General features: G+C 42.4%; 1 protein-coding gene across 3 annotated transcripts in view; it reads left to right on the top strand.

Annotated features, from left to right (window-relative positions):
- The first annotated feature begins 235 nt into the window (after nt 1-235).
- Nucleotides 236-14,519, top strand: part of inpp4b (inositol polyphosphate-4-phosphatase type II B) — a 102,140-nt gene continuing 87,856 nt past the window's right edge. Inside the window, exons 1-2 of one of the 3 annotated variants that reach the window (XM_056733781.1) lie at nt 236-406; nt 3,114-3,230. In XM_056733781.1, the coding sequence (XP_056589759.1) occupies nt 395-406; nt 3,114-3,230 (129 nt within the window). In that variant the 5' untranslated portion in view covers nt 236-394. The remainder of the gene's footprint in view (nt 407-3,113; nt 3,231-14,519) is intronic. The other 2 variants (XR_008904880.1, XM_056733792.1) reach the window with 2 other exon arrangements.

Here is a 14,519-nt window from a genome sequence, read left to right on the forward strand (position 1 = left end):
GTGTTTCTGGCCAAAATCATCTCTTTAGACTTTGCTTTTTGTATTATGTTTCTATTGAATGGCCGGTTGGAGTTAAAATATGAGCGTGCAGGGAACTGCGCAGCATGGCAGCGTATTACAGAACAAATTGGCCACTTTGGGACACGTCTAAATTACCCCCACCCTCCCACTCCTGCATATTCCACACACACACTAAGTAAACCCGGCTTTTTGAAACGGGGCCATTAGCCCTGAGGACTGACCATTACCCACACAGCAGAAGAATTTTCAGCGCTCCCCTGTGACGCTACACTGATTTATTGCCACCGATGGTATTGACCTTGTGATTGTGCACCTTTGGATTTTTGCTGGTCACTTGGTTTAGCTCGGCTCCGACACTGCTGAACTTCCAGGGATGGAGGATAAGGTTAGTGTGCTGTTGAAGCCCGTAAAGGTTTTTAATGGCTGAGCTTGTAAACTTGGAAAGATTCTCAGGACCTGACCGGGGGTCCGCTGTAAGGCCTTTTAGTCCCCATTCCCTGCTGGTTCTTTAATTAAGCAGCTTATAAAATCAATCTGGCTCTGTGTTTTTACTTGAAGCATTCTTGGGGAGGTGTCTGTCTTTCGGAGCACATTCTCAGTTTTTTAGGAACAGTAATAAATTCGTCATTGTTCACTCTCCCTCATGTCATTTTGTATCCTCAAACTTGATTGTTTATGTATTTTTTGTATTAATTGTCATTTCATTTTGATTACTTTGGTTTTATTAGCCTTGAAATGCTTCATTATGGCTTGATGGCTTTCTGGTTTGGAAATACTAAAAAAGTATTTTTTTGAACAAATCAAAATTCTCTGTTAGTTTGTAGGACCAAGAAACTTAAAGACGTGCTTGTCAACGCTGATAGTATTGTCTGCCTAGATCAGGGCTTTCCAGACTGCAGATAACTTGGGTGGGAATTTTAGTATAGTATACTTTAGTATTTCCTTAAGTAAACTATAGTAAAATATACTACAGTAGAGAATAAATATCATAGTATCCTGTAATATCTTCAGTAACTAATAATTTGATAAACTGTGTTTTTTTATATTTACTTTCATTTTTTAGAGTGATCCCACATACATGCAATATAAACTATTGATAGCCTAATATAATAAATATATAAGGGCAATTCCAGGACGTGCTTTTTGGGAGACGATAAACTTTGTAGGATTTCTGTAAAAAAAAGCACAATCCTGAAGCAATAAAACCCAATGAATAGAGAAGGGATGCCTCTTTATAGAACATAAAATAGTTACTATATATTCATTTTCAAGTGTCCATTTATGAGGAATAAGTAGCGTTATGGATGTGACAATCCTAAAAATATCACTTACCTGACTATGAATAATCATGCACTAGAAATAATGTTAAATCTATGCTGTTACCATAGTAAATATCTTGAAAAAATGTAATATTTTCGTGATACGGTTGACATTTTCATGGAATTGCCCATAATAGAAATTAAAAGTAAATATTCAAAATATACAGGCTGTATTCTATTCATGTATGTTATAATACCAAGACAGGAAAAATGAATATGGGGCCTTGAAGCTTTCGGTGGGTCGTAGCCCTCTGACTTTTAGGAATCTCTAGTTTACGGCTGCATTTCCACAATAATTACCATGAACAATTTGTCCAAGGAACTTTTTCTCCACAGACCTGTTGCTGTCTGCATTTCCATAGTGGTCTAAAGTCCTGTGAAGATTAGGAAAATCAGCCCCGTGACGTAGGATTACATGTGACGGGTCTTCCCAGTCGAGGGGGTCAGTAATGTCAAACAACAATGACGTCACATAAAGCGACGGACACTTTTTCGTGATAACCGACTATTTTTAAGTATACCTTTCATTGCGGGTCATCGTTTCACATTCCCATTGGATTTTGTCCTCAGCAAAAACTCTTAATAAAGCCTGGACCATCCGTCATATTTTTGATCAATTTCAAACAGTTAACAGCTGAAACTACACGCACCTCTACAAACTTAAAAAAAATGGTGATTCGTTTTTACCGAAACACGATGCAGCATGTAGAGTTAACCTATCATCATATTCAAGAACCAAGGCCCACCACTGAATCTACTGGAACTCTGGAAAAGTACCACCTCACGAGTAGGGACTTTCTGGGGGGTTGTTTACTAAGAACTTTTTTTGATCCCAGTTCCTCCGGTGGAAACACACCGATTACTGCCCCAATGTCCCGAGTTCCAGGGGGGAAAAGTTGCCGCGGTGGAAATGCAGCATTAAATAATAAACAGATAGACCACGAATCTATTCACTTTATTTATTTAGGTGCTGTTTTTTATTTAAAGCACAAGAAGCTATTCATCCTAATAGGGCAAGCCACGAGAAGTGCCAGTACAAAGTTTCAGACATAAGATTCAGATAGTGAAAGCCAATTTGCATAATTTAAACTAAGAGAGATATACAGTAGTCACAACTGTCTTTTATGTGTATGATTCAGTTAATTATTCTCGAAAGAGGTGAGTTGTCGGCTGTACCAGTCTCAGACTTAATACTGGACTTCTCTCTGTGTAAATGAGCTCATATCACCAATCTGTATTCGCTATCCGTCGCCACCCTTCTCAAGGGGCCGTATTCAAGACACGCCCCAGTTCATCGACAACAACCTGAGGAAATACCAGCGTGTAAATACAGGCGTGAATACAAGTTTCCTTCCCAGGAACAGATCTGAGATCAGCACAAGAGTCACCACATCAAGCAGTGTGAACCACAACCTGTTCTTTCAAGCAGGGCGAGTTTTATCTCAACAGGCCATCTGAAACGTCTTGCTGCACGCCCTGATAAATAAGTTTATAGATGAAACTGTAAGACTTTCACAGAAAATCCAGAGAAGCGCTGATCAGAGGCATCTCACCTGAGCTTGAAGTCATTCGACATGAATTGGTGACCGCATATTTTATGAAAATAAATTGAGTTTACAGAAAGCAAATAGTTGAATGTTGCACTCAATACAGCCCGGTTTCCATCTGTAGAAGCATAAGGCAGAGAGGGACACATGTGTTTAAAAGTGTTGAAAGAAGGCTGTTGACTCATTTATAGCCCTCAAACACTGACTGTCCTTTTCCTCTTTGCAGGCAACAAGAGATCCTCTGTTTCCTGCTGGTGTGAGTTTCCCACCCGATTGGCCTGTTTACAGTGAATCGGTTATCAAGCTCAGCGTATACGATGTGAAGGATAACCGCGAGGCAAAGGTAAGTAAAGAAGCTTTTTTAGGGTTTTGGAGGAGATCCTTTAGTCTAGTAGACTTGTGTTTTGAGCCATGTCCCAAATGACACCCTTTTAAAACCTGGTGAGCTGCCCAACTGCCTACATAGACAGCTGCCTTTCACGTCAACATCCTAGAGTTTTAGCTACCTTTCAGTATTTACTTTGTTGTATTTGTTGGTTATTTATTATCAGCATTTTTATGGGTGTATTGACTCACCTATCTTTTGCAATGCATTATGGGAAAGCACTAAGAAAGACATGACTTCTATTGAATGGACACAAAACCAATACAAGTCAATAGGGTCCAACGTTTTTCTGTTGCCAACATTTTATTATTCTATTCTTTGGTTTCTATTTCTTTTTCAATATCTTTGTTATTGTACAGAAAAAAAGTCATACAGGTTTGAAATGACAAGAGGGTGAGTAAATAATTTAAGGTGAACTATTCCTTTAAGAGATTTTTCATTTTGAAACAGCATTTATACAGACCGAGTATATATGTTTAAAGAAAAAATATATTTAATATTATACATTAAATATACTCAAGCCTTATCTAAAGTACAGGGAGTAACCTACAGTGCCCTTTACAAGAACACAACATTCCCATGACCTTAAAATTCTAAAAATACATCATTTGTGTACACAAGGCAACATTTCTGAACCCCCGGTGGGGGACTGAAGTCAGAACTTGCTGTCAGGTCTGGTTCTTCTTTGCGTTTACTCAAGAGATTGCTGTCTATATATAGTGGCTTATCTGAAGATCAAAAGATCTCAGTTGGACATGTTTGATTTCGCTTTATAGCTGCAATGCACCTCGCTGTGGAGCATTAAACATGAATGAAGAATCCGGGTTTCCATGTTTTTGAAAGTACTGACGTTGAATTAGACATGCCGGCTCATCATTCTTTATTAAAATCATTGAACATTTTCATGAAACATTTCAAAGTTTTATTTTCTAGCACCTGTGTTTGTATCTCTGTTGACATGAAAAGCAGCTTTGCTGCAGGACACAGATTTTGCATGGTTTACACAACAATAACCCCAGAACTAAACATTCTGTATGATGAAGTGCATAAACAACAGCAGATGTGAGATTTATAGCCTGTGTTGTTTGAGTTTTTTTGTTTTCAAAGTCAAATTCGGGGGCGGATGGGGACTATGTAATATAAGTTAATGTATTTAAACTGACCATGACATGGTGTGACTAGACATTGCAAACAAATATTGCTTTACATCAGCTATAAAGTCCAAAATCAACACTATACAAGTCTAGCATTAAGGTAAAAGTTAGCATTAAGGATTTATAAATCAAGAACAGAGAGAACATTTGTTAAAATTTTAGGAAAATGGTGGGTCCAGATTGTTAGATTGTTATAGTGAAAAACATCATTTCCAGTGTATAACCATAGTTTGGGTTAGTTTACTATTGTAAATGTGAGAACAATTGTAGAGAAGTAGGCAGGACGAGACCGTGAGTCGAGGCCGTTGAGTGAGTGATAATGAGCTTCAGCTGTACGTGCACCGGTCTCGTATCACGGAGGAGATAGGGAGCATAAGAGGAAGAGCGACCGGACCGTTAATAAGAGAGGACCAGGCCTGGATTTTAGTTGTGGTTTGTGTTATTCGCCGGCAGTCGTCCGTGTGGGGCTGCCGGCTGTCTTTTTACTTTGTTGTTATTTTATTAAATGTTTAAATGTTTGCCGGTTCCCATCTCCTTCTTTCCTTTTATTGAACCTTATTACAACAAAATTCAAAAACAATGAATAAATAATCCTAAACTTTTGACAGGTAGTATACTGTATATCTACATATATATTTGTGTCTGTTGACAGAGGAATTATTTTTCTTTCAATATTTGAAAAATAGCACAAGTTACTATGTCGCCCTTTGTGTTTCTTCATCACAAACATCATCTCACATAATTCTAAAGTTCATCCTGCACGCTTCAAATGAACCTGATCTGATCCTTTACGAGCAGCACAAACATACAAAATCCAATCTTTCACAGATTATATTTCATCATTCTTTCTGAAAATGATGTCATCATAATGCCAGATAAAAAGGCAGGCTGATCCTTATACTCATTTATGCCCTGAAGGACAAGACATCTTTAATCCAGTGAGAAGCTTGAATCAAAGCCTTACACGGAGATAAAGAAACTGAGTGATAAAGATAAAACAAGCAGGATGTGGAGCAACACTTCCCACCTTCACGTTTATAGACATTCACAGCATTAAACACAGGCTTGGTGTTTTGTTGTGAATCTGCATGATATTTCACTTAACTGCATCCTGATAGAAGAAATTAACACAATACCCCGTAAGAGAGATGAATCGTGATATCTCATTATTGTTGCTTCTCAAGTAATGAGCTTAAATAAATACTTCAATCTCTTGATTTTTTGGTCTGTTCGCTTACACTTAAAAAAAGTATGCTTAGATAAATTGAACTTGGCTCTGTATACTGTAGTAGGGTTGCACGGTATACAGGTGCTACGGTAGCATCGGGATGCTAAAGCTTAAAAATACCTGCGATATCCGTCTATTTTTGAAACGGTAATATCGTTGTACCGTAGTTAATGTTGCAGATGCGTATTAATATTCATTTGAACACTTACATCTGCCTTTTTGCGGTGTTTATCTCCTAAATGAATGTGTGGAATGTCTAGGACGAGTTAAATGAGTCATTCGCCGGAATTACTTGTTTTTCTTTATCTTTCGTGTGATATAAGTTCCCCATGCATGTATAAGACACGTGAAATTGCAAAAATTTAAGTGTAGGAACAAAATATATATTTCATCTAGAAGCGAATGAGTACCCAGACCTGACCTGCCTATTCAACAGTCTGTCCCATGTTGGTCCCCATTGTTGTCCTTATGTTTGCCCAATTGCTTCCATTGTTTACCCAACTTGTAAGTCGCTTTGGATAAAAGCGTCTGCTAAATGACATAATATAGATGTTCACATATTTTCAAGTCTCATGAGCACTCTTCTGGGATCAGTTACACAGAAGCAGACAACAACAGCATCCATCATGAGCAAGGGCAACCACCTGCAGTTCAATCCCAGCATCCCCTCTGCTGTCGGCCTGTAATCTAATAGTATCCACCTGAAGACCTTTCCAGCATTCTCTTCAGGGAAGAAATTTGCACACCAGTTGTGTGTAAGAATCATACTGGCTATTTGCACCTGCTTATCTCATACAGTGAAAGGAAATCTTCATTGATAACAGCAGTTTGGCCTAGTAGCGAATAAGACAACATGCCGATTGACAGCAGGGAATCTTTTATTTGTGGCACACTTTTAGTTATTTATGCATACTTCAGTGGTCATGTTGATTTAGGGGCTAAAGATGAGTTAAGGTTGTAGATTCGTGTGCTGTCAGTCATTTTAGATAAAAGCCTTGCAGAATTAGCCCTTACTGGGACAGTGTTTCATTTCTGCAAGCTAGATGCACCAGATGGTTTTGTAACCTGTTTGTAGGAGCCCAACTCAGCAACATTAGCTCAACCTACGATATTGCAGTTTGGGCGGTGGGTACCAGTATGTTTGTGAACGTGTCAGAAAGGGGGCGTGTGTAATTTTTTTTTTTTTGACTTTTCATTCAGTTCCACGATAGGAAATTACATACTGCATGACCAATTTTAATGGGTTATCTACATGGACCTCCAAACAGTTTTGTCTCTATTTATTTATTGTCAGGATGTTACTTTTGTCAGAAAAGGAATCGTGAGAACTCATGCTTGTCAAGCATTGAAATTGGATGAGAACTGTAAGCATCATTGTACTTCTTATTCAGAAAAATGCAGGTTCTCTATTTTTTGATGTTTTTAAGGCCGTTTTGCCCTTTCCAATATGGCAGCACCTTTCACATGCAGCATCTGCAATGAATTTGGCTTTCTGTGATGTATTGTTGACAGCTTTACTGAGCGTTTCATTGTTACTGCTTTGTTCCACATGTTCAACCTTTTGGCCTGCTTTGTGGATTACGTTTTTGGATAACTGCTTTTGGCCTGATTCCTTTGTGGATTGTGTATCAGTGTTTGTGGTCTTTGACCAAATTTTGCCCTTTAAATCAAAACCTCCTCCAAGTGTGGATTTATTTCAGCCACAATATCATAGCATTTACATTCATGCATTTGGCACTTGCTTTTACTGTATGTAAAGCGATCTGCATTGCATTTTTATAAGTATAAAACAAACACAAAAGCATTCCTTTTCACATTACTGAGCTTTGTTAACTGTCACATTCAAAGATTTATTACAAGTAATGCGCTTGTTTCTGCAAAAGTACAGAAAGAGAATCATACACACAGACTGCAGCGAGTTTCCTTCAGACCTGACAGGTAATCCTTCATATTCTGGCCAGGACGTTTCCTCTCTCTCACCTACATTAAGAAGTGACCCGTGTGTCGCAACTTTCCTCCCCCATGAGGACAGTTTTCATTTCTGGAGATCTGAAGTTGTTGCTTCTATTGTATGCGTTCAAGCAGAGAATGTCAAATGAGAAGCAGCCAGCTGAATACAGAATGTGACACAGTGGATAGAATACGGTTATTTTACCGTGGAAAAAGTACTGTATGACACATAGAATTGGAAGAGCCATAATTGCAGGTTTTTTACATATTTCTTGAATTTTGGCTTGTTATAAAGTGCTTTAACTTCATAAAACTCAGTGAAATGTATTAACTTATTTTGGTGGTTTAAAGTAATGTAAATAATGCAATGCAATGACTAAGTGATCACACAATTATGGAAAACATTGTATGAAACATTTGTGTTATATGTCAGCTTTAAATTAACTTTGATTTAAAGTTATTTATTAACTTTTAATCAAATGTTTACTTTATTATGTTATTGTTATAACTTTAATCTTATCACTTTACCCTAAAAAAAGTCTACAACTAAAATATGATTTATATATAATTTATTATTATTATAATTTTTATTATTTTAATATATATATTTTTTTTTTCAACACACCATGAACTCTTAAAAATGTACACCATACTAAAAATAGCAGTTGGTCTCTACCTCATAGCTTTATCATAGCTAAACTGCAGCTATTTGAATGGAAGCGTGTGTGTGTCGGATCTTCCCGCAGATTAGCAATGGCCCCCGATGGCATCCGAGCGAGCTGAAGTAATATCTGACCCAACCTGTCAGAGATCCTTCAGAATCAAAAAGCTCCGATCAGAGAAGGGTCAATGAAACCAATTACAGCAGCTGTAACTGCCCAGATCGGCTTTGCTTGTGTGTGGTTTTCCGGCTCTGACCCTCGCGCAGGTGCTCCACGCTGATAAAACTGTCCTGTCAATCCCAATGAAAAGCCATCTTCGCATCCCCGCCACCCCGGCGCTCTGTTCTTCTCTGATTATTCGTATTTTAAGGGTGGAATGAGGTGCAAAGGGCTTTAATAATAGAATTTAGACCAAGAGTTGACAATTGAAGAGTTTGCTCACGGCTGTGTTTGTATTTCACGGCGAGATTAATGAGGAGATTATTAAGATGTCTTGGGCTGCACACAGTGTTGATTAGTTACTCACTCCAACCACCGACACACTGTAGTTTCAAAACAGCCCTCGAATAAAATCTTGCACGTTTATGAACACTATTCCCATCTGCCAGTTTTATTTATGCTAATTTCATGTTAATGTTCTGTCATTCAAAGGGTTCCTCTAGAAAAACATGGCATCGCAGTCGCTGGTTTCTCAGCAATGCATGTGCTCAAGTATAGAATCATTTCATATCTTATTTCTCTGCCAGCCCCAAGGATTGCATTTGTGCACTTTTTTATGAAACAAAATGTGTTGAAACTTTGTGACCTGCATACAATATTTGGGTTATATATCTGAGCAAAAGTAAAATGTGCTTGTAAATTTCTGCGAATACATTAGCAGTTAATTTTATTGACATTTTCCTTCATGCTAAAACAGCTTAATTCAAAATACGGATGAAAAAATATATTTGGAAAATATTCATATTAATTTAAGTGTATTGTGGCATATTTTAAGTAGCATCATAAGCACCCGTAAAGGATAAAACAATCCCAGAAGGCAATGGAGCAATCTTATTTAGACAAATCCATCCAAATAGATAGCACATGTACGTCTGTAAAATGTCTGCTAAAGATCTTGAGATCTGGAATACATCTGCTGTGTAAAAACATCCGATAAATGTCTTAGAAAACACAGTTTTACATACACTCTAAACCATAAACATCTTTCAGAAATATTTTAAATGTCTGTAAGATATCTGACTTGAAACGTCTCCGAGACATATTGACATATGCATTGCAGCATCAAATAGATGTCTCATAGATGTATGTGTGTGATCAGGGTATCTATAATTCAACTGAGATGTTGATTATTTAAATGGTATGTTTAAATGTTTTATTCCCTCACAGTGTTACCATGGAAACATGCTAACATCAATGTTTATTGTGTAAGAAACTAAATGTGTATAATCTGCTGCCATTGCGAATCAGCCACTTGTAATAGTCAGTGTCTGTTTGACCACTTCCTTACACCGTGTCTAAACTGGACGCGACCGGAGCGCCGCATCCAGTGTGGACACATTTTTTTATTATAATGGGTTCTAACGTGATTCTTATGTCCTTTGTCATTTCGCTTCATGCTGGTCGCCACTGTTGGGCACGTTGCTTTTAAAAAGTAATTAGCTATAGTTAATTCTCACAAATAGTAACGGAGTTACATCCTTATAAAAGTAACTAATTACCAGGGAATGTAACTATTGCGTTGCCTTTTAAAAAAAAAATTAAATATGTCAAATAACTTGGATGCCCCCAATATTAAATATGTTAAATAAATGAAATGGAAACTAAGTCACATAAATTATTTGAATAAAACATTGTACACTTATCTACACTATTTTAATGTTGCTGTGGGTCAATGTGTGAGACACGTATTTAATTAAATATTTTACATTTCAATATTGTAAATTAAATCATTACTATACTGGAACGATAAAACACAATAGAATAGTTCAGAACTTTTACTATTTTTTGCACAGAAACTGGTCAACAAGAAAATGTCAAAACAAATAAATTATGCTTCTAAAGACATGTACCAACATCCAACTGCCAGTTTTTTTCAGTTTCAATGAATGATCAAATGACTGCGTTGTTGCTGTGAGGGAAATGTAAGGAAAGAAAGAAATAAGGGCCAGACAGATTTGTTCAGATTTTTTCCAAGTTGTCCTCTTAGAGGGATAATATCGGGAGGGAACTATCCTTTTATAAAGTTGTAAGTTGTAAAGATGTGGTTTTCTGAACTTGTAGTTCGATAGTTTAGCAATTTGGCAACATGTTGTTCCAGATAAAACACTGAGCTTGAGACAGAGCTTTTCATTTGAACTGCTCTTGCCATCGCTCTCCGACTCCTAGGCATTGGTGTACTCTGTGCGACTATGTTCGTGTGTGAAAACGTCTTGGTTACGTATGTAACCTCAGTTCCCTGATGGAGGGAACGAGACGTTGTGTCGAGAACGACAGATGGGGTTCGCCCTTGAGAACCAATCAACTCTGACTACTATAGAAAAGGCCAATGAAATTTGGCGAATGCAATTTGCATGCCGGGCTCCGCCCCCGGAAATCTGGTATAAAAGGAGGCCGGCGTGCAGCATTCACTTACCTTTGTTCTGAAGAGCCTGAGACCTCTCAAACTGCAGCAGAATACGATACGTGTTCGTGGCATAAGGGACACAACGTCTCGTTCCCTCCATCAGGGAACTGAGGTTACATACGTAACCAAGACGTTCCCTTTCTGTCGGTCTCTCGACGTTGTGTCGAGAACGACAGATGGGGTTGCCTATGGAAAACGCCACAACGCTGTATCGCGTCACAATCTCTAGCGAAGCGATGGTAACAAGCCTGGGCGTGTCATCTCGAAGCTTTCGTGAGACTGTAACCTTCCAGTGTGGTGGTCGGGGGGTTCCAGAGCTTTCTTGGAGAAAGATGGGTACAGCCCTGACCGGTAACTTTCACGGACGGGGCCTTAGCTCTCTATAGGCGAGAGGCCGTCCAGATCAGTTTACACCGGGTAAGCGCGACTCTTAATCAGAGAAGCGCTACAGAGGCCACCTCCTACCCGTGGGGAGGAATATGGTGGATATAGGTATGGTCTCGTCCTTGGAGAGAACGCATGGAACGTGCGGACTGAGTAGTTAACCGCGAGGTGGAGGCCCACCTGGGGAAGCTCATGGGTTACCAGGAGTGGGAACCATTCTCATGAGGATACATCAGACGGAACAGCCCACGGAGGGGGTGTTACAGACGTCCGGTAGCACTAGGTCCGGTTAGAGCTATCTGTGATAGCTCACATGGTATCCCGGCCTAAGGGGGAAGGCTGCTCTGCCCAGCCAGCCCCCAGGGGGTGCTTGTTTGGTGATGGATGGAATGCCTATTCTTAACCAGTGTCTGGGTAAGAAGGGAGGCTGGTGAGGTACCAGTTTCTTAGCGATGTGTTCGGGTAAGAAGAAAAGGTAAATAGCACACTGACCCAACCTGTTAGAGGGTGGAAAGGTGCTTTCGCAGGCATACGCCCCCCCGGATGCCAGTCCTACATGTCGCCACGCAGGACGTGGGCTGACACCGGGTTTACGCGAAGGTTGTTAACCCTTGCGAAGGTGTTTGGGCATAGCCCAACCCGCAGCTCTACAGATGTCTGCTAGAGAGGCGCTTCTGCCAGTGTCCAGGAGGTGGCTAAACTCCGTGTGGAGTGAGCCCTCACTGCCAATGGGCATGGGAGATTCTGAGATCGGAATGCCGTCGTAACGGCGTCCACGACCCAGTGCGCCAGCCTCTGTTTGGAGACAGCCTTCCCCTTCTGCTGTCCTCCAACAGACACGGAGCTGGTCAGAGCTTCAGAGCTCTGCGTGCGGTCCAGTACGTACTGGACACAACACTAATCGGGTTGGGTCTTCCTCCCCTATGGGGAGCGCCTGCAAGTTCACCACTTGGCCCCGGAGGGAGTAGTGGGAACTTCTTGGGCACGCATCCGGGCCTGGGTCTCAAGATAACGTGAGAGTTTCCAGGGCCGAGTTTAAGGCAATCCAGGGACACGGAGGATGCTCGGTGGTCCCCTACCCTCTTGAAGAAAGTGAGCGCCGTCAGGAGGGCCGTCTTACTCTATGAGGAAGATCGGAACCTCCGAGGGGCTCTTTGGGGGGCCCTGAGGCTCCCCAGGACCACTTAGGGTCCCAAGAGGGTCTGGAGCGGAGATGAGGCGGATTCCGCCCTCTCGCTGCTTAGGAACCTGGTGACCAGGTCGTGTTGCCCTAGAAACTTTCCACCGACTGAGTCGTGATGAGTGGCAATAGCGACTACATACACTTTCAGTGTGGAAGGGAGATGTTAGTCTCCAGTCTCGTGAGGAGGGGAACACAATCCTGATCAAGCACCTCAGTGGGTCTTTCTCGTTGAGAAAGACACCAGGACGAGAAGAGGCACCGTCTAGAGGCGTGTAACCGCCTAGTAGATGGGGCCCTAGCCTGGGTGATGGTCTCAGCCGTATAGGGGGAGTAGCCATCTTAGGATCTTCTCGTCCCGTCTAGAGACCAGACATGGGTGTTCCAGAGGTCTGATCTGGGATGCCAGAACGTGTCCTTCCCCTGAGAGAGTAGGTCCTCTGTCAGGGGAATGGTTCAGGGGGAGTCGCTGTCCAGAGCATCGGCTCTGAGGCCAAGTGCGGTTAGACCGGTGTGGTGTAACCAATAACACTTGGTGCTCCTGCTCCCTGACCTTGCACAGAGTCTGTACAAGAAGGCTCCTGGGGGGGGGAAGGTGTGCTTCCGCCCATCCCGCGGCCAGCTGTGCGCAAGGATATCCGTGCCGAGGGCAGGGACTATCAAGCGGGCAAATGGTGGTGTTACGGGAGGTGAACAGGTTATACCTGGGCCTACCCGAACAGCCTCCAAATGAGCTGGACTGCACGGGGGTGGAGTCGCCACTATCCACGAGGCATAAACTGGCGAGAAAGCACGTCGGCTGTCTAGTTCAGTTTGCCCGGGGTGTGTGGCCTGCAGGGAACGATTCACCTGTTGACTCCACCGGAGGAGGCGTCGAGCAAGTTGTGTTTAGCTGCTGTGTGCGAACGCCACCCTGACGATCTGTATTCGCTACAGCTATAGTGCTGTCCTCGGAACAGCACGTGCATGTCTCGCACGAGAGGCCGTAGCCTGCTCAGTGCAAGTAGCATAGCCCACAACTCTTGGCAATTGATATGCCAGCGCAGGCGGGGGTTCGTCCAACACCCTACCTGCGTGCCCGTTGCACACTACACCGCACCCCTGCAGGGAGACTTCAGTCGTCACCACGACCTGCCTCACAACCTGCTCAGAGGGACCTGAGTCCGTCGAAAAAGTCATAAAGACTAGGGGTTATGGTGCGTCGGCAGCAGGGCGGCATCACCATGCGCCTGCTGCCGGTGTGCCACGCTCTCCTCGGAACTCGACTCTGAAACCAGTGTTGGAGCGGTGTCATGTGCATCAACTCGAGGGGTATTAGCCCGCGAGGACGCCATGTGTCCCAGGAGCCTCTGAATTGTTTCAGGGGGACCGCTGTCTGCCTAAAATGTTCATTTCAGACAGTTCAACACTGGTTGGGCACAACTGCGGACAGGTGTGCCGACATGGTGACAGAGTTGAGTTCCATACCGAGAAAGAGGATGCTCTGCACTGGGGAGAGCTTGCCCCTCTCTTGGTTGACCTGGAGTCCCAATCGACCTAGGTGCCGGAGCACCAGGTCCCTTTGTGTACATAACAGATCTCGCGAGTGTGCCAAGATAGGCCAGTCGCTGAGATAGTTTAGTACCCGCTCGCCTTCCTCCTCTCAGGGAGAAAGGGCGGTCAGGGACAGACCGAAAGGGAGGACTCTGTACTGATATGCCCGCCTCTCGCACGCGAACCGTGGGAACGGCCGGTGTCGAGGAGGATCGAGACATGAAAGTAAGCGTCCTTCAGGTCGATTGCCACGAACCAATCCTGACACCTCATAGATGTCAGGACGCGCCTCTGTGTGAGCACCCTGAATGGCAGCTTGTGAAGGTGCTCTGTTCAGGGTACGCAGCCTTTGGGGGCAACCAGCCGTCTTTCTTGGGAACGATGAAGTGCGGGTGGTGACCCACTGAACATCTTGGTTTTGAGGGACGAACTCGATGCCTGTTTTGCCAGAAGGGTGGTGACCTCTACCCGAAGTACGGAGGCGTCCCTGCCTCTGACAGAGGGAGAGATGATGCCCCGAAACTTGGGTGAGT

This window comes from Triplophysa dalaica, chromosome 2 (assembly GCF_015846415.1).
Source record: "Triplophysa dalaica isolate WHDGS20190420 chromosome 2, ASM1584641v1, whole genome shotgun sequence".
In the NCBI taxonomy this organism is placed as follows: Eukaryota; Metazoa; Chordata; class Actinopteri; order Cypriniformes; family Nemacheilidae; genus Triplophysa; species Triplophysa dalaica.